The sequence below is a fragment of the Ricinus communis genome, chromosome 3, assembly GCF_019578655.1.
Source record: "Ricinus communis isolate WT05 ecotype wild-type chromosome 3, ASM1957865v1, whole genome shotgun sequence".
Classification (NCBI taxonomy): Eukaryota; Viridiplantae; Streptophyta; class Magnoliopsida; order Malpighiales; family Euphorbiaceae; genus Ricinus; species Ricinus communis.
The window spans coordinates 25,402,323-25,421,530 of record NC_063258.1 but is presented as its reverse complement, the minus strand read 5'-3'; the positions used below and the strand labels follow the sequence as shown (position 1 = coordinate 25,421,530).

The 19,208-nt window shown below is 33.2% G+C and overlaps 1 protein-coding gene across 4 annotated transcripts; it reads right to left on the bottom strand.

Moving 5' to 3' along the window:
* Nucleotides 1-1,185: 1,185 nt before the first annotated feature.
* LOC8263859 (translocase of chloroplast 90, chloroplastic) lies at nt 1,186-5,524 on the bottom strand. Of its 4 annotated transcripts, none has more exons than XM_025159403.2 (3): nt 5,105-5,524; nt 4,833-4,960; nt 1,186-3,892 (listed from the first exon to the last, which is right to left on the bottom strand). In XM_025159403.2, exons 2-3 carry the CDS (start codon nt 4,957-4,959, stop codon nt 1,632-1,634), a joined length of 2,388 nt encoding a protein of 795 aa, XP_025015171.1. In that variant the 5' UTR covers nt 4,960; nt 5,105-5,524; the 3' UTR covers nt 1,186-1,631. The 4 variants fall into 4 exon arrangements, with proteins under 4 accessions (XP_025015171.1, XP_025015172.1, XP_025015170.1 ...); XM_025159404.2 differs by having other exon boundaries at nt 5,193-5,524; XM_025159402.2 differs by having other exon boundaries at nt 4,833-5,524.
* Nucleotides 5,525-19,208: the final 13,684 nt, after the last annotated feature.

Genomic DNA, 19,208 nt, shown 5'->3' with positions numbered 1-19,208 from the left:
TATGATTTATCTTGGCAAACTCTCATAGTAGTTGGGCCTCTAATATTGATCGTTAGGCTTTAGTGGATGGATGGGCAAACCAACTGTGGAAAACATAAGTTGGTGCTTGTGCCAACATATTTTGTCAAGAAGATGAGATTGAGGTCATTATCTTTGATCATCACTGACACTGTCAGATGACACATCACTTGATTGTGGGCCGATTTCTCAATAAATACTAATTAGCTTATATCAAAACAACCCATTGGCTTATATCAAAAGCAACACACACACACAGTTGCAGCAGTGAACTGGAGTTGATGTGGAGCTTCTCACCGACTTGGGATTGGGTGAAAAACCAACTCAGATCGACACATGTCACAAGTTTTAAGGAAAAAAGTTGTGGACTTTCTGGAGAGCTTTCCGAGAGAGGTTAGGCAGTCAATTACTCAATCATTGTGTGTAAGATTATCCCAATTATGGGTTTGTCATTTTGTCAGCAAATTCTCTCTCTCTCTCTCTCTCCCGGTTTTTTTTTTTTTTGGTTTTTAATAATGAAATGGTAATGGATAATTTACATTCTATTTCCTTGGATTTGCTTATAATTACAACTGAGGACAGTATCCTATTATAATCATCGGACTTTTAAAGGATAAATTAATTTAAATTTACTATTTTTTTTTATAATTAATCCTATTAAATGGTGTTTTAATCCCAATGAATTACTAAAAAGTGACGGACATAACGAGAGTAATTGGAAGAACAAAAATGATATTACAAATTCACCCTTTTCACCAGTTTGTGTGATTGAAAACCAAATGGAGCATTTATAATTGAAGTTTCCATCTACTTGTTGAATACAGCATACTAACACATGGGTAATCCCTGAATGCTTGAAATTCAAAGAATAGCAGCTCATTGACATTGAGAGCCCCTGAGGCGATAATTCCATATATGGAGCACTTGCTGTGGAGCCTTTCCTCAAACCCCTGAAGCCCCTTATTTTTTTAATCATAAATTCAAGTCGTGCATGACTTGCAGAGATTCGAGTTTCTGCCATTCAATTTTGTGTCCAGATATCCCTCTTAACCCAGCAAAGAATATACTTTTGTTACAGCAATGCCCAACAGAAAGGATCGTAGTTTAAGAATAAACAAAAGAGAAGTTGGAGACGTTAAGCGAGCAGCGGATACCACGATCACCCTCTTCAAAGCAAAGATAACATTTCAAATTTACTTTGATGCGTGGACCATCAAAAAGAGATTTATCCTCCAGGAATCATATAAGAAATTGATTTTCCATGTTTTCCTATACAATTATAACAGTAATTTACTTGTTGCAGGCTCTGCAGCCAGACCGGCGAGTCAACTCGACATTATCAGATCACTACTTTAAAAAGAAAATACATATTCTCTCAACTATCTAGCCTTCTCCAAGTATGCATACAAAAAATAAAAATAATTATAATAATATTTGCATCTGCCCTCCAAATATGCGTTGAGAAAATTGAAAAGGTAGAAAAAGAGTTGGAAGAACCTTAAAAAATCCAACTCTTTGTTTTCACCTTCACCCTAGTTCTGCTTATAAATTGCTTTCTAGCAACTATTTTCTCTGCTGACGAAGAAGCACCTAGAGAGGGCAAAACAAAATTGTCACATCTCCAATGCTTCCTTGCTTCCATTTTCGGCCTCTTTCCTATGCAAAAGGCCTCTAAATATTGAGAATATAGCTATTAGAGCAATTTCAGTGTGCTCAGAGCTACTAAGCTTTATAGAAACTTTTCCCATTTTCTGGCTGTTCAAATTGGCATTAACTGCCATTGTCATGCCTAGTATTGGTCGAAACTGTGACTGAAAGCCTCCACCCAACACCATCTCCTTCTTAAAGGAGAGAGCTGTCATTGACAGACTGGTACTATCATTTCTCACAGGGTAGTCTCGCCCTTTTAATGTTGCTTCAAGAGTCCCACCATATGCTACTTGTCCAGGACCCCTCATTTGGCCAGCATTCATTACAAACTTCAATCTCTTCCCAATCAAGATGGCATCTTCAAGCTTGGCACCAACATAATACTTGTTCCCAAAAGATGTCAATGAAACTGCACAGTCCGCAATGTTGTGCCTCAGAATCCTCAGCTTTGTGTCGCTATGAACTGTATAGATAAGATCTTTACCAGAAGATTGAACATCAAAACCCACAGAATAAGTAGGCCCCTTAGGATCTTTGTAAGCTGCAGCACATTCAGACTGAATACTGAAATGCTGCTTGTCCTTGGTCATCTGTCCTACAATTGATGCATGGATATTCCTTTTTACTTCTATAGCTGTCTCCAAGTTTATACCATCAAAGCCCACATCATGATCCCATCCTTGGGGATCAAGAACAGGTCTCACAAGCCATTGATCACTTGTAGCAAGGCAACGGTATCTGTGTACAGGGCAATCCGAGTCAAAACTTGGAGGAACAGCCATATCAGGTAAGAGGACAGCCTCTGGAGATGCCTGCTGGTCATCATAAGTATTATCTTCTCCAAAATTCTCCGCGTCAGAAAGCTGCTTCTCCCTCCTCCTGCGAGCATCCTCTTTTAACTGTTTCTTTAAATAAAGGGTCTCACGGTAATCCAGCTCATCAAGGTAGTCTCTTTTCTGCGATTTCGTCAATCTTTCAAATTGAGATTTTGTCAGGATTCTTATTGGAGGCAATTGATCATATTCATCTTCTTCATCTGCATCTGAAAGTAAAATCCCATCAACTTCATGCTCTGATTCATTTGGGCTTGATACAGAGCGATGCTGGAGAACAGATGAAAGGAGATGCGGCAGTGAAGGCATTCGCTGACTATTGGATGACCCCAATTTAATGCTGTCTTGAAATTCCAAAAGAGTACTAGCATCACCAAGGATCTTGTTACATATGCATAACAATAAGACTTGAGATTTCCAAGCTTGTCCATTTGGAAGTATACTTTCCCCCATGAAATTCTTTTTACATTGAGGATGATTCTCCACTAAAAGTACCGGGTTTTCCAGTTTTGCATCAGATACTGCCTGGTGTATATAGTGTTGCAAGACATCTGTGCATCTGGTCACATAAGATTCATAGTTGACTGGATATCCATTTGGGCCTTCAGGAAGTGTTGGGGCAGCATGAGTCATGACAAGGACGGTGTTGAACCATATTGCACTACCAAAGACTTCAGTCATAAGCGTCAGAAGAGGGAAATCACTGTAACCCAAATTAACAAGGTCAAGCCGTTCAAAAAATAAAACAATGTCAGGTGGGTATTTGCTAATGAATTTCTTCACAGAGAGCATCATCTTCCTATTTCTTCTCACAGTACTTGTAGATGAAGGTAAAAAACCAGGGGTGTCAATAAAAGTCACTTTGATTCCTTTGACAGTCCCCACAATCTCTTGGATGCGACTGGTGGCTGGTTCAAATGCATTAGTCATGGTCTTAGTTTGATCAAATACAGAATTTATGGTCGCACTCTTCCCAACACCTGTTTTCCCTAGGACAAGTATTCTCATAGAGTAATTTAATTTAGGAATGTCAATTGCCTCCTGTTCTGCAGCTACTTTTCTGACTCTTTTGGAATCTGTTTCCCCTGCTCGTATTGAAGCTGCTAGGTGTAACCTATATAAAACCTTTGCCGCCAGAAGATTGTCATGTGAGTGCCCTAACCGTTGAAGAAGCCGGAAAAACTTAATTTGAAGAGCCTCGATCTTTGCTAATGGATCCATTCTTTTATGATCACCACCGTGACTAAATCTGTTTGACTCTTCAGAATCTTGCTGCAGACAGGGATGGTGCCCATTCTCCAGAGTATTATTGGAAGAGAATGATGTATCAGGAGACACTGATGCTGCCTCAATAACATTCATGTGAGCTGAACATAACAGGAACGTAAGCTCTTGCACAAATGAATAAACATAAACTATTTTCAGTCACAGAAAATATAGACAATTCACACCCTACTAAAATCAAATCCCAGCTTTGGTGAATTTTTTTACTAGCATCCAGTAGATATCCTATGATATCATAATTATTAATCATGTAGACATTGGCAAGTGTTAAAAGTGCAACTCAACTGTTTTGAAATGGTATTTAGATTATGTATGTCAGTATTTAGCACTAACCTGCTAGAGTACTTATACAACTCAGACTGATGATCCAAAAAATTCTTCATAGTTTCCTCATGGATTACACAGTTCATATTGACTACATTTCACTGAACATGGTTCTAACTTGATTAGGAGACCCCTATACCAAGACAATTATCATATGCTTCCATGACATCAAAAAATAACTTACAAGGAAGATTCACATGTTGTAAGATATTTACACATGAAGGACCAAAAGACATCATGGTAGTCCTTATATCACCAACAGAACTTGTACCACCAAGTGTCCCAACTATGCAAGTGAATACATAGTTGTTGACATGGATGCATAATATTATTGGTAGTTATCCTTTTAGCAAAATAACTCCCATCCCTTGGACCTATGTATATCGTTCTCTTCCATAAAGAAAAATTAAATTCTTCCAGAGAAAAACTAGTTCTTTAACTAAGTTCCTATAAAGATTGTTGCACAAGCAAAAATGAGGATTCTTTTCATCTTCTTTTAGAGCATAGATGAGCATGTGGTATATCTCAGTATGCAGCAAGAAAACTTACTAATCACTAGCAACTCAAAACGCAAGTAGATAAGAGTTTTCCTTACCCCATAATGACATAAAACATTAAGCAATGTAGAATATTCACTTATCAACAGCTAAAGTGCCATAAACTTAACAAATAAATATCCACTGGAACTCTACAGCTTCTGCTGATACAAAGAGTATATGTTACCTGGTTCATTAGAATCTTCATCCGAACGCTCCTGAGAAAAAAAACTGCCACTACCAGTTAACGGTCTAGATGATGCCAACGACTTTGATACTAATTGAGTGAACACCCAATCTCTAATACTCTTCATGCTGATACATAAGTAATTTTGATTATTCAAATTGGAAATTACAATTCCAGGGAATCAGTATCAACAATAGGTTCGTCCAAATTAATAAGTGCACAATTACACCCAAATTGCAAATAGCAAACAGAAAGGATAGATAGATGCTAACCTAAATTATGTACTTCAGCTCCAAAATCGTACAAAAACTAATCAAAACCCACCAAAATTGGAAATCAAAAGGATAAAATAAGAATTACCTAATAATTAAAAATTGATATTTAGTGACAAATTTTTTATCTAAATCCAAAGACCCAAATTCGAATTGGGAATTCGGTAACCGTACGGTTAAAGCAAGAAAGAACAGAAAAGATGAGGCCAAGGAAAAAAGAAAGAGAATTTGTAGATAAGACAGAGAAATGGAAACAAGGACCCAATAATAAACACATGTAATTAGGCTCGCAACTTATTGGATCGTTTTTGGGATTTTGCGAGAAACGAAAAGGAGGCACCCATTATTACAAGAAAATCGACTTGGAGAGATTTTGATCGTGTGCTCTCTCGACTGGCCGCTGAGTAGAATTGTTGGGGCTTTCTGTTTACACGTGTCTTTTGATGAGATTATAACTACAGTCCAAGGGAGGGATTCTTTATGATTTTTTAGATTATTTTTTGGGTTTGATTTTCATATATTAGTATTCTCTATAAAAATTAAATTTAAAATATTCAAATTAGCTGCTTGGAATTACTCACAATTTAACTCAAAAAAAAAAGAAAAAAAGATTGTTGAGGTTTAAAGCAAAAAGTAAATATCAAACTTCAATCTTATGAGTTGGTTTATTTAATTTATAACTTTGTTAATTAACTTATAACAGATATTTTTTAAGATATTAATACATGACATTAATATATGTCTTTTGGTTTTGTATATTTTATTCATATGATATTTTTTTTAAAGCTTACTACTTTTTTTAGGAGTTTAATTAAATAATGTGTTACAAAGTTTACAATGATTTTTTATTTTAATAATTATTAAATAAGTAACGAGTTTGAAACTCATGTAAATTATAAACTATAAAGAAAGTATATTTATAAAAGTAATATCTTAAAAAAGTTTTATTTTTTCTAAATATTAAACCTAAAAATAGAATCAAATACTGTGTTTATTTTTTATATTTTTGTCAATAAAAAAAATATTGATATTAAAAGGAGTTAAAATCTAACTCAATACAGATAAAAATCATATAATGAAGAAATTTAGTTAAAAGAATCAAAGGTGGATCTAAGGTCCAAATAAAATCTAATCCTTAAAAGAGGTTTTAAAACTGGGCATCAAGCCCAAAATACAAACAACAAAGCCAAGGCATGTCCATCATGCAATCCACAAGTCTACAAAAGACGAAAAATTATAAAAATACTCTTAATGTATCTCCCTTCTAAAACCATCTTTCTCTTGCGGCCTCTTCTTTCATCGCTGCTTGTGGCTGAGAAGCAATAAGTACGTTGAAGACAAAAGGATTTGCAGTTGGACCAACCCGCCATATATATATGGATAGTACCGATTAGACTTAAGCTGTGACCACCACAAAAATACAAATCCAAGAATAGGGCGTAGTTGACAGAGATCAAAAACCCTTAGTTGACCTAGCTATAGACGGATGAAAATAGTTCCTTTACCATTGATGAGAAGGCTCGACAAAAAAGGAAAATAGCTTCGTATCCAAACACCAGCACCAACAGTCTCTTCCTATTTCTATAACCATCAAAAGATAGCTCTTTATAGGATTGAAGAATATAGGAGAGCCGAACTCACCATATCCGGGTTAAATGTCTCGCTGGTACTAAATCTTAGCACTTATATCCAATTGGTACCAAACCTTCAATTTGTTTCTTTTTGGTACCACTCCTATTATGTCTCTTTCTTCCTCTAGTACCAATGAGGAATCTGGCAGTTATTTGCTGATGTGGCTGCCGGATTGATAAAGGACCATACACCACTTGCCACATCTATTGCTAAGTCATTTACTTTATCCAAGTCAGCAATTAACAAAATCTCAACCCCAAATAAATAATACTAAATCAGGAAAATTTCCAATTTTGAAACCTAGTTTTTAGTATTTAGATCGATTTACTTTCTCTAATAATTGATTTTATAGCTTCCTTATTCTTTATCTTGTCGAATAAATGGAGCAAGAAACAACTGAAAGTGTGCTTAGTGTTGGAGTTGAGCCACTTATCTATATGTGTATGTGGAATGGCAAGTGAAGCTTTGCCAAAAACAACTAAAAGTGAAGCTTCATCTCTTGAATAGAAAGGAAACCCGAGCACAAATTTTGGGGATGCTCTCTTATAGTAAGTTTTGGGGATGCTCTCTTAGTTTACATTGATATGTTTTTAGTTGTAATGAAGGTTTTTCTTGTACAGGTTCCTCATCTGTCATTTTATTAACTTAAGAATGGATAATGGTGAATCTGACCTTACATCTAAGCTGCTGAATGAGTACAAGAATGGATTAGTTTGCTAAATTCAAAGCTGCAAAAAATCAAAGAAGAAAGAAGGAGCATGAAGGACAGAAGGGACCTGTCTAAGCTTGGTTGTTATGGTGTGGCTAGGATTGTTATTTAGAAGATATACTTTTGTTAGCTTAACTTAAAGATGTACTTTGGATACAGTAGTATTTACAACTACTGATATTTATGTATTTTAATGATAAATAAATGAAATGATAAATGAGTATTTGGTTTTTACAGTAGTTGATGATGAATGAATGAAATGATAAACATAGTAGTTTTTACTTACTGCTGCTTCATTTGATTGTTACTGTTATGATAAATATGCACAACAGATTGTCATATAGAGCAAGTCTTGCAACAGACAAATTGAGTGACAATTTAATAAATAAGTGAGGCTGTTGATTACTTTAAATAATGAAATATTTAAACAAAAAGTGAATGGATGTGAAAATTTTGTCCACATGAACCCTACACCCATGGCTGTCAAAAACCATTACAAAAAATATGGATGTGGAAATTCTGTCAAAGGACCACATGTTAGGTCCACACATATATTAACAACATAACAACCAAAATAAACATTATTATTTAGGGTTTCAAAAACAGAAAACAATTTTAATTCTTTCCAATTCTAATTCCTTTGTTCTTTGCATTTCCTGGAGGCACCCAAGCTCTCTTATTTGTTGAAACACTTCCATCAATTTTCTATTTTCCTTTGTCTTGAAGCTTTGTTATTGTGCTAACTCCTTCAACCCCAACATCTTTGCTCAACAATTTGGGAGTTTGAAAGTTTTTTTTCCCTTAGCTTCGGTTCCTTCTTTCTGTATTTGTGAAAGTCTTCCAATGCCTAGATCTGGTGGCAACTCACTCAACAAATCATTAATGCTTTTAGTCTTCTTAGTGGTATTTTTTGAAGGTGATGTAGTAGAGTGTAAATGTGCTTTCCACTATGAAGCATAATCACCACAATCAACTAAATGAGCTGGTATGCCAAGCCCAACTGCAGGTTTTTGTGCTTCTTTTGTTGATGGTGTTACATTGAATAACTGTATAATAAAGTGATGCAACCAAGGATGCATATAAGTCAACTAGTTTGGACCCACTAGCCTCATCTTGGTGTTTGAACGTATCCGGTTCGAATTCGTATCATAAAGTCTCAAGTTAGCATACAACTAGTTGACATTACTCAATAAATATTAGAGGTGATAGATTACTTACCTGTGGTAATGGTATTAGTGGTGACAAATTATCAAATGTTGAAGCTGTCCCTAAAGGAGTTGTGCCTGTAGGAGCTATATGGTCATCTTCATGATCAGGTTGGTCAATATCAAACACATTTGAAGCTGTTTGTTCATCTTCATGTGTTTCAAACACATTTTATGCTCTATTTTCACCATTTGATTCCTTTTTATTTTGCTATTTTTTTGTCTTCCTCATCACCTAGTATAAGAAAGAAATTGAAGGTTTGGTACCAATTGGATATAAGTGCTAAGATTTGGTACCAGCGGGCCTTTAACCCATCATTGCAGGCAGAAGTAAATGAGAGGAATGGCATACTTACAGGCAGTTTTTCCTTCCTCTGTTATTACATTGTAGAAGCACCAGCACCATGAAACCTCTTATTGTGGCCCTTAGCACCACAAACTGTGCATGTCATCACAGAGCCCTTCTTGGTGACCTTGCCATTTTTTATCAGATCCTCCATCTCATCTTCCTCTAACCTTCTCTTTCTAGCAGGTCTGCCTTTTTTAGGTTTGATTGGTTGAGGGGTAAGACTAGTGGGACAGTTGCCTTGGGCCAAAATTCTTTACTAGTAGTTAGATTAAGCAAATGGCTATAGCTTTTTAGGTATGTTTCAACCTTGTAGTAGTCATGTATATAAAATTCAAGGTTTTCATTTTTATACCAAATTGCACATACAGCATGACAATAAGGTATTCCAGTTAGATCCCACCTCCTACATGTGCATGTCATTTCTTATTTGTCAACTACAAACTATCCCCCTGGGCCAATCACTTGAAACCTCTCACCTCCATACCACTATGTTGTAAACATCCAGCAAAATTCTTTGGACTTTTCTAGTTTTTTCAAGATCTTAGGGCAGTAAGCAGATGCCACTCTTTTCATAGCATCCCTGTTCTTATGTATCCTCTTCATTAATTTTATTCTTATAGCATCATTCATAGCTATCATACTATTGGTTCTAGCATCTAAGATAAAATTGTTAAAACATTCACATAAGTTGTTTAACAACATGTCACACTTAGCATCAGTCCTAAAATGAGATCTAGATCAGTGATGAGGGGGGATGCTATTCATGCAGTTATATCCTTGATGTGATGCTGATGCAAACTTCTTCATTATCCTTTGAAATATCTGAATATAACTTGCCCTAGCAGCACCCCATACAGCTTCTTTTAACCCTAGACTATTAAATTTCTTTTTAAAATTATTATGCACATGTCTAACACAAAACCTATGTTCAGAATTAGGGAATAGTTCTTCAATGGCAGAAATAAGATCCTATTCCAAAATAACAACACACAATTAATACCATTATGCCAATTAGTCATGAAAATATATGAAGGAATAGAAAAGGGAATTGTGAAGAGTATTTACCTTTTGCCTGTCAGTCATAAACACCCAATGATAATTGTTTGTTATCTTCAAATCTTCAGCCAGCAGTTCCAAAAATCATTTCCAGTTTTGCTTGTTTTCTTTCTACACAACACACCATGCCACTGGATAGATGCAATCATTTGCATCTAAAGCAACAACTGTGAGAAGTTGTCCTCCAAATACTCCTTTCAGCCAACATCCATCCAAAAATATGAAAGGCCTATAAAACTTAAATCCTTCCCTCAATGCAGCAAAGCACACATACATACTGTTAAAAATACCTTCATTCAAATAAAAAACTATAATGCTTCCTGGATTACTTCTCAACAGTTCTAGCTTGTAATCATGAAGTCTAGAAAGTTGTTTTATCTCATCACCATTGATAAATCTCAAAGCAGCATTTCTTGCTCTTCGTGCTTTAAGTCTGGACACATCAACACCACAGTCTTCTTTCACAGCTTGTATGATCCCTTGAATTACCCAACTCGGATCAGCTCTGAACCTTTCAACATAATGTTGAGCTATCCATTTGGCATTAACATGCCTATTTTATGCCTCTCTTGGACAGTTGTGAGTGAAAGAAGCTGACTTGATCTGCACTGTTTGTTTGTCTGAGTTCATCATGTAAGCCCAAATGAAGAACTGGCATCTTTTTTTGCATTTCTGCCTTGTATTTGGACTAAATATTACTTGGTTTCTACTTTTGATTGATGAGCTCTTAACAGCATCCTTGAATTGTTTGAAGGAACTGAATAGCATTCCAATCTTGAAGTTGGGATTCGCTATGTCAGTCTCCTCATTAAACACATGCTACATATGCTTCCTTGAATCTGCATCACAATCTTCAGATGAGGAGCATGACAACAACTCATATGATGGAGCATATACTGTGGCATCTGTTTCTTCAGACAACTCCTCAGCAGGTTACCTAGCAGTTCTAGAACCAGATGGTCTATCCCTCTCAAGCTCCTTATCAACAAACTTATCAAACATGGCATCATCATCAACATCTTCATCCCTCAGGTCATAATCAGAGTCCACAAACTCACTGTCCTTTGAATCTGCATCACTATTCTCACTATCCTTACAGCTGTCATCATCCATATTTTTCACAGCCTCATCCCTAGCTTCTTCCCCAACTTCTTCCCCAGCTTCTTCTATTCTTTCAAACTAATCCTTACTAAATTTACGCATCAATTTAGAATCCTCTACAGACATTGCCATTTCTAAAGCATCACTATCAGTTTCAAGGCTTCTCAACCCATCACTCATACTCTTTGTAGGATCCTTCCACATAATAATCTTTATTTCAGATTTCATTCCTAGCTCTCTAGCCATTGAATCTATTTCTATCCTAGACATCTTATCTAAACTACAAAAATCAACAGCTCTTATATCCCATAGCTTAGGGTGACCTCTACCATCAACTCCATAATCATGCTAATACAAACTGAAGTACTCGGAATTAGGCACTGCAAAATAAATTAATTAAACAAACATTAAAGGACCACACACAAGCAGTATTAATAAACATCATCAACATTCAACCAATAAAAAGGATTTAGGGAAAACCCTAGCCCCCTGTATTGTTAACCTCCAAAGAAATGCAGCATGCATTACGCATTCAAAGATGCAAATTTAAAATGGATAGAACTTCAGTTCTTTCAATAACCACAGAATAACTATAGGCGCGCTTGTACTTACTGTATACTGGTGGGTCTTCGGCTTTCTCCCTTACTCACCAATCAAGTGTCATTGCTCCACAATCTCGCAATATGTAGGTATAGTTCTATAAAGAAACTACGAAGCCGAAGGTCAGAGACGAGAGGTTCAGAGAGTGTTGACAATGGAGATGGAAATAGAACGGTTTATGTTGATTTATAAGGTATTAGCGGTTACTGTTGGGTTAGCTTAGAGGAGGAAAACAATTTGTCTACAATTTGTCTCAATTGTTTAGCTCAAAGTAAAGGTAATCTGTTAATTGCTGACTTGGATAAAATAAATGATTCAGCAACAGATGTGGCAAATGATGTGTGGTCCTTTATAAATCCGGCAGCCACATCAGCAAATAACTATCGAATTCTTTATTGGTACTGGCAGAAGAAACAAAAATAATAAGAGTGGTACCGAAAAGAAACAAATTGAAGGTTTGGTACTAACTGGATATAAATGACCAAAGTTTAGTATTAGCGGGACATTTAACCCCAATATATCTATTACAAAAATAAAATAAACCAAATGCAGCCAAAACAAACAATAACATAACACCAAAATAACTATAATAAACAAAAAGAGTAACAAAATGCAATTTATTATAGCAAAAGGAAAGGAAAATGGAGTTCCCCACTGGTTCCGAAGCTGCTAGAGGGTTTCCAATTGAAACCTTAAAATAGGATACAATAACACAAACAAAGGTTACTTTTTAAAGAGAGAAATAAGAGAGAGAGAGAGAGAGAGAGAGAGAGAGAGAGAGAGAGAGACCGGTTCTTTTTAACATATATATTGCTTTGTTTGGTATTAGAAATTTTTTTTATGTAATGTAATAATAAATATATCATGTAATCTTATTTTTAGCTTGATGTAATTCTTAATATTTTAAAAAAATATATGCAAATACTTATAATATATTTTTATTTATTTTACTTTTATTAATATAATTTAAATATTTTTAATTATCATCTATCATTAAATTTTGGTATTTGATGACTGGATCTCGATAATCGGTGATATTTTAAAAATTAATAAATTTTAGTATTATTTTTAAATTTTTTATTTTAATATTTTATTTTTATACCAACTATTAAAATCTGTGATTACATTATATATATATATATATATATATATATATATATATATATATATATATATATATATATAAAATAAAATATGGTAATATAATGTTTATCATATTATATTGTATTATAATATTTATTATATGACATGATTGATTACATTACAATCTGTTATGTTTCATTAAATATTAATCTAAATTGCTAAATAAAGGAACAATAAAAAAAATTTATTAAATATTCACCATAATCAGATTCAAAATCTTAGAATGCTAGACAATTATCCATGAGTAACTCTTCTTTTACCGGTGCAATTGATATTGGTGCTATTGGCTTTTCTTCTACGGGCGCAATTGTTCTAAGTGGTAACCCCTCTTATTTTCTTGACGTAAAATTGACATAAGTCATTTCATTAATTGCTTTCTATCTATTTTTGATATGGTGTCATAGGAGGTAATGTGATTTAATTTTGTGACTAAATTCAGTTTGGATATTATTGCATTTCAAGGAAAAAATATCTTTTGGTAGATTTAAAATGGATAAACTGCATTTTAAGAGAAAAATATTTATTTCAATATATAATTAAATGTCCAAATCCCATTTATACTTAATAGTGTTAGAAATTTCATATTATTAAAGTTTAATAATGTTGTAATACTTCCAACAATTACATTCTACTTTTGTCAGTTCTAGCAAAATTTCTAACAAAATTCAAGAGGCCCAAAAAAAGATACTAAACATTCATAAAACGGTCATATTAATGTTCTAATAAGGATTCAAATAGTTTAGGTGATCCAATAAACAAATATATTATTATTTGATTATGTATTATACGGTTTATCTTTTTATATTTTATTAATTGGTAAATCTTAAAGAATTAATTTTGTCTTACATCCAATAATTTTATAGTTTTTATCTCTATAGATTTAATAAATTAATAAATTTAATAATTTATTATTGTTTAAGTTAATAAATATATTAATTATTACAGGATCAAATTGTAATTTTATTATTTCTTTAATTATTTTAATTTTACATTTTGGTTATAGTAAGTATATATATATATATATTCTCTTCATGCAAGCAGCGGACATGCACACATATATACACAACAAAATATGAAAATAGTTATACAGAAAGTATGAACCTTTATTTTCTTGTCTATAATTAAATGAGTGGAAAATCTAATTTAGATGATCCAGAAGACGTTAAATTATCAATTTTATAGTTTAATAAGTAAAATATTTAATATTTAAAGATTAAATTAGCTCAAGTATATATACTCTCTTCTTTCATTTTAATAAGGGTAAAATTTTAAAAATAATTATTATGTGGTTTGACGTTTTTATGGAATGAAAGTTTTTTTTTTTATCAAATGAGTAACGTATATTTTGTTTTCTTAGCATTTTTCAAATGCATTTAATATTTTTCTCATTTTCTAGGTTGTAAATATTAATAGCAATACAAATATTTGATAAAATAAATATTTTTAATTAATTTAGCATCCAATTAGATATTTTGTGATCATAAAAATTTGTCAAAACATATATTTGTGATCATAAAAATTTGAAAATTTTAATATGTTTAAACATTTTTTTAATGTATTGTTAAATGTCATATTACTTATAAAATCATAATTTAGTAATAGTTCATATTAAATACATGCAAAATTATATAAAAAATAATAAAAACATAATGTGTACCTAAAAATTGCTAAAAAAATAAAACATGTGATACTCCTTTAATGCGAAAAATATCTACGTTCCTCATATGAAAAAACGTCAAACCACAAAATAATTTCTTGTTTAACTTTACCCTTTTAATAAGTAGGTGTAGGAGATGTAGGTGCTATGCGAAAATAGTATATTTCATGCCTAGACACTCCTGAACTTTTACTCAATACTTTATAATAAAAAGAACTCTGTTGGCAAAAAATTAAAGATATAATTATTATAGTTCTTGATAATAACTTTTAAAATTAAACTAAAATTTAAATTCTTATTAATAATATAAAAGAAAAAGTTTCAAATATGACCAGTTGAAATCATAATGCATCCAAATGCCAACTGATGGACTCGTTTAGAGTGAGTGATGGTTTGCTAAAAGATACCCTATCAAGAGGAAAAGAAGACAAGGTCAGCGAGCCAATAGATTCTATATTCAATTGACTCTCTGACGATCAAGTTAGATAAAATGTTAATTTGATAGAATAACAGTATATAGAATAGTGAAACTTATGTTCTAAATGTGAAACAAATATATTTATACTTGATTTCTAAAAATGAGGACTCATGAGAGAGATAAAGATATTCCTTTTATTTAGAAAAGGGTTAGCTCACTAGTTCCTTCATAACTGCATGTCGATTATGGACAGCTGACTACCCTATAACTTGGTGGCATCATTGAAGGGTGTTACGTTACTATTTGACGATTCAGATAACGCATCTTGAGGTGTAATGGCGAGCTAATCTATCGAAAGTTTGAATTAAAAGTTAGCAGTTTGACCTGGCTAATCACCTTATCTTATCACCAACAAAAAAGTTTAACCTTACAATGTTGCCATGGATGATATAAATATAATGGATAGAAATCCATAATTATGATATATCTGATATATTATCTAATATATTATATTTATGTTGTCCGATATTATTACTTATTAATTAACTACAAGTGGAAATCGATCAATGAAAATGCATTATATATCAAGAAAGTTTATAATTTTACGTGAAAAGCAAGGTTCGTCTAAAGATCTCTCCTTGGAAGGGGATGGAGATTTTTCTTTAGTACATATATATATTCTTTGAAGATGCAAATAAACATCTTCTTTATTTTATGGATAATAAGAAGCATTCATCATAATGATATATTCCTTTACTTTAGTACATAGCAGGAAAGAATGAAGTGCTTCGTCTGCATTAATTTGACGGGTTTGTTGCTGCAACTGCTGGAGATGGAGATAACTCTGCTTCAGCACAAATGTTCTTGAGTTGCTTGCCGATTTCAGGTTTACTTGGTAAAAGATAAGGCCAACAATCCATGTTGATTTTGTTGACGACCTGGCAACAAGGACTGATAAGTTTAGCCATTTCTGGACTGCTAACAGTAGTACTCGAGTGTTCAATTTCCTTGATGGCACTTTGGCATCCGCTAATGCCAAGAAATGGTGCTAGGCACTGCCCAGGTGAAACTGGCATTATCGATGCTGGAATTTGATCAGTTCCAAATGTATCTGCAGCCACAATGCTTACAACTGCCAACAAAAGAACGAAACGGGTTTGAGCTAGGAATGTTGCCATGGATGAACTGCTTGGAAACTATAGCAAAGGTGGTTTTTGTTATGGGGAAATGGTATGAATGTAAGAGCCTTTTATAATACTTTCGACGGAGTAATTCATTAATGGGGATGGAGACTTTTACATAGACATTATTAAGTTGTTGGCATGAAGTTAAACTGAATCTTAGCATTTTTTTTCCACTTAGCACATTAAACACAACCAATAACTATTTTTAGACTTCCTTAGACAGCCTTTTAACTTATTTCCCAAATCGGCTAATTACAAACCCTAGATTTTGTTTGACTTAAATTAATAGCTAGGCCAAACCTATTGGGTTGATTCAATTGGCATGAACAAATATTCTAAATAAATAAGTTGCATTATTTAATTTTAAAATAAATTAATTAATAATATATGTCGGGTGTATTTTGAGATTGTCATTTTCTTTTTAAGAATTTAGACGAAGTGAGTAAATAAGATTAAATAGGATTGCTTATTTTCTTTTCAATAATCTTATTAATATTAGAACTTCATAATTTAAATATGTTTACAAAATATATATTTGTATTATATTTGGGATGGAGTGAAGCGGAGAAACTCAATCATATATGGAGTTTCCCATTTGTGGGAATCTGGTTTTGCCATGTCTAAACTTAGTCGCTTTGACAATTATTCCATTTATTTAGTTTGTTTGTCCTAATGCTTTTTTTACTCTTTCTTTTTCTTTCTTCTTTTACTTTTCCTTTTCAACCAATGAGAGACTGACAGTCACTCACAATGTTGATTGACTTCTAATTATTTGCAATTAATTGGCCTTTTATTATCACACACATTGAGAGCAAAAGAGCTTCCAAACTATCCGTAAGTTGGCCACATAATTTACCTCTTATAGGAAGGAGATATTCACTCTTGGACATAAGAGAAATGGTAATATAGCATCAAGTTTGATCGAGTGCAATAATGGCCTTCCAACTTTATTTATTTATTAATTTCTTTACAGAATTTCACGTTGTTAGAATATAAAAATGTTCAAAAGAGCTTATAATATTTGCTAATATCTAATTATTTAAATAATTATATTTTGATAATCGTTGAACTTAAGTCTAATTTTTATTTATGAACTTAATTATATTTTATATACACACATCACTTGTTATAAATTATACTAAATTTATTTTTATTTTACTTGTTTATATAAACATTATACATGTTAATTCAAATTATAAAAAAATATAGCATTTTATTCTTTTTTTTTTTTGTCACAGTTTTATAACCTAGCTTAATTTAATATAAGTCCAATAAATGTAATTTTTCTATTTTTATATATACATAATTTTACTGTCTTCTTTTTTAAAAAAAAATTATTTAAATTAATAAAAATAAATACAACAATAATTCTTTTTGACTTCCTTAATCATCTTTTTTTTTTTAATTTTATTCCCCATATGGGCTAATTACAAATCCATAGGTTTTGCATTGACTAGGGGTCCAAGCTATGTACATTATTGAGTTGGTTGAATTAAGATCAGTTCAATTGTATATGTCAACAATTTTATGTGGAAATGTTTTCTAAAGGTCTCTCCTTAGAAGGGGATGAAGATTTTTCCTTTGAAAGATTTTGATTGTTAAAGTTGTAAATTTAATACAGCAATAATAATTCTTTTTGACTTCAAGATTGATGTTTTTAATTTAGTTGCTCAAAGGGCTTCACAAATTCCAAATTCCGAGTCACTTAATGGACTGCCAAATACTAGGCCCTGAGCTATGTGCATTAGAATTTTGAAGAATTAGAATTTTGAAGAAAAAAGAAATAATGACATCAAAAGACAATCTATTTCATAATTACTAGTTAATACAGTTTAGGATGTTGGTCTCTTTTCACAATTACTAATCTAATAAAACCACTCATATTAATACAGTTTATTATTATATGTATTAATTGTGATATTGGAATGAGGCTTTAGTAGAACATGACACCTGATAGGTTAGATCAGGACCGCGTGCGCACCAGTAATAATTAAAGACAGGTAACAAAGTTATTATAGATTTCTGCCCTGGTCGAGTATAACTCTTTGGGCTGTGAAAGCTGACTGCCGGAGAAAGATCACTGATCGAGCAATGCTCTCTGAGAACCAGACCTGTTGGAATTAAGAGAGCCTAAAGACTACTAGTAATTGGAGTTAGGGTTCTGATGTGCGTAAAATACACACATCTAAATGGAGTTTTTAAGATTGATTTTATGGACATTTGGATGTGAATTAGTCCCAACACTCACCCTATGAGTTTGTTTGTGTGCACTAGGTCCAAAAGAAGTTTAAGAATGATAAAGGAAGAATTGGAGCATAATTGGACGTCAAAGCTGCCGAAACAAGCTAAGTATGAGCATCAGGAAACTGAACATGGCCGTGTTGGTTTCAACACTGGCCGTGTTCCCAACACGGGCACCGACACGGCCGTTTTGGGTGCATTAGACATCAAAGAAGAAGAGGCGTTAGGGAGCACGACCACAGAGAGTAACATGGCCAGGAACACCAAACCGTGTTCCCAACACAGCCGTGTTGGCGGCGACAGGGGGAATTAATTAAAAGAAAGAAGAGAGGAAAAAAAGAGGAGAGTGGGGGAGAACGTCCCAAACCCTAATATTTCTCTCTCTAAGGGTTTTTTGAGCTTTAACAAAGGAAAAAGGAAACTTGGATCAAGGTTTCAATCGGATTCCCTTCAAAGATTGAAGATTGGGCGAGGTTCGTTGATTGGTTTCAAATCGAGCAAGAGGAACAAGAATCGATTCAATTCGAGCAAGAGGAATTGGGGCTGTTTACTCTCATCCAAGGGTGTAATCGGGTTTTCTCTACCTTTACTCTTTGTTGTAATTGTATTCTTGTGGATTTTGATAATGAACATGATTAGCTAGATTGATTAAATCCATTGGGATTTCTTTACTATGTTGGCTTAGTATTATATTGTTGGATTGTTTGGGTTAGTTTTGTATTCTTCTTGCTTTCAGTATTAATAAGATAATGCATTATTCATGAGACGTTGTGAATTATGTGTTTAGATTGCTTTGTGTGATTGAGAAG

Excerpts from the sequence above, each read along its gene's own strand:
- LOC8263859 (XM_025159402.2), bottom strand. The coding sequence starts at position 4,959 with ATGAAGAGTATTAGAGATTGGGTGTTCACTCAATTAGTATCAAAGTCG. Across the intron at positions 3,893-4,832 it reads TGAAGATTCTAATGAACCAG|AGCTTACGTTCCTGTTATGT; the intron begins GTAACATATACT and ends CATTTGTGCAAG.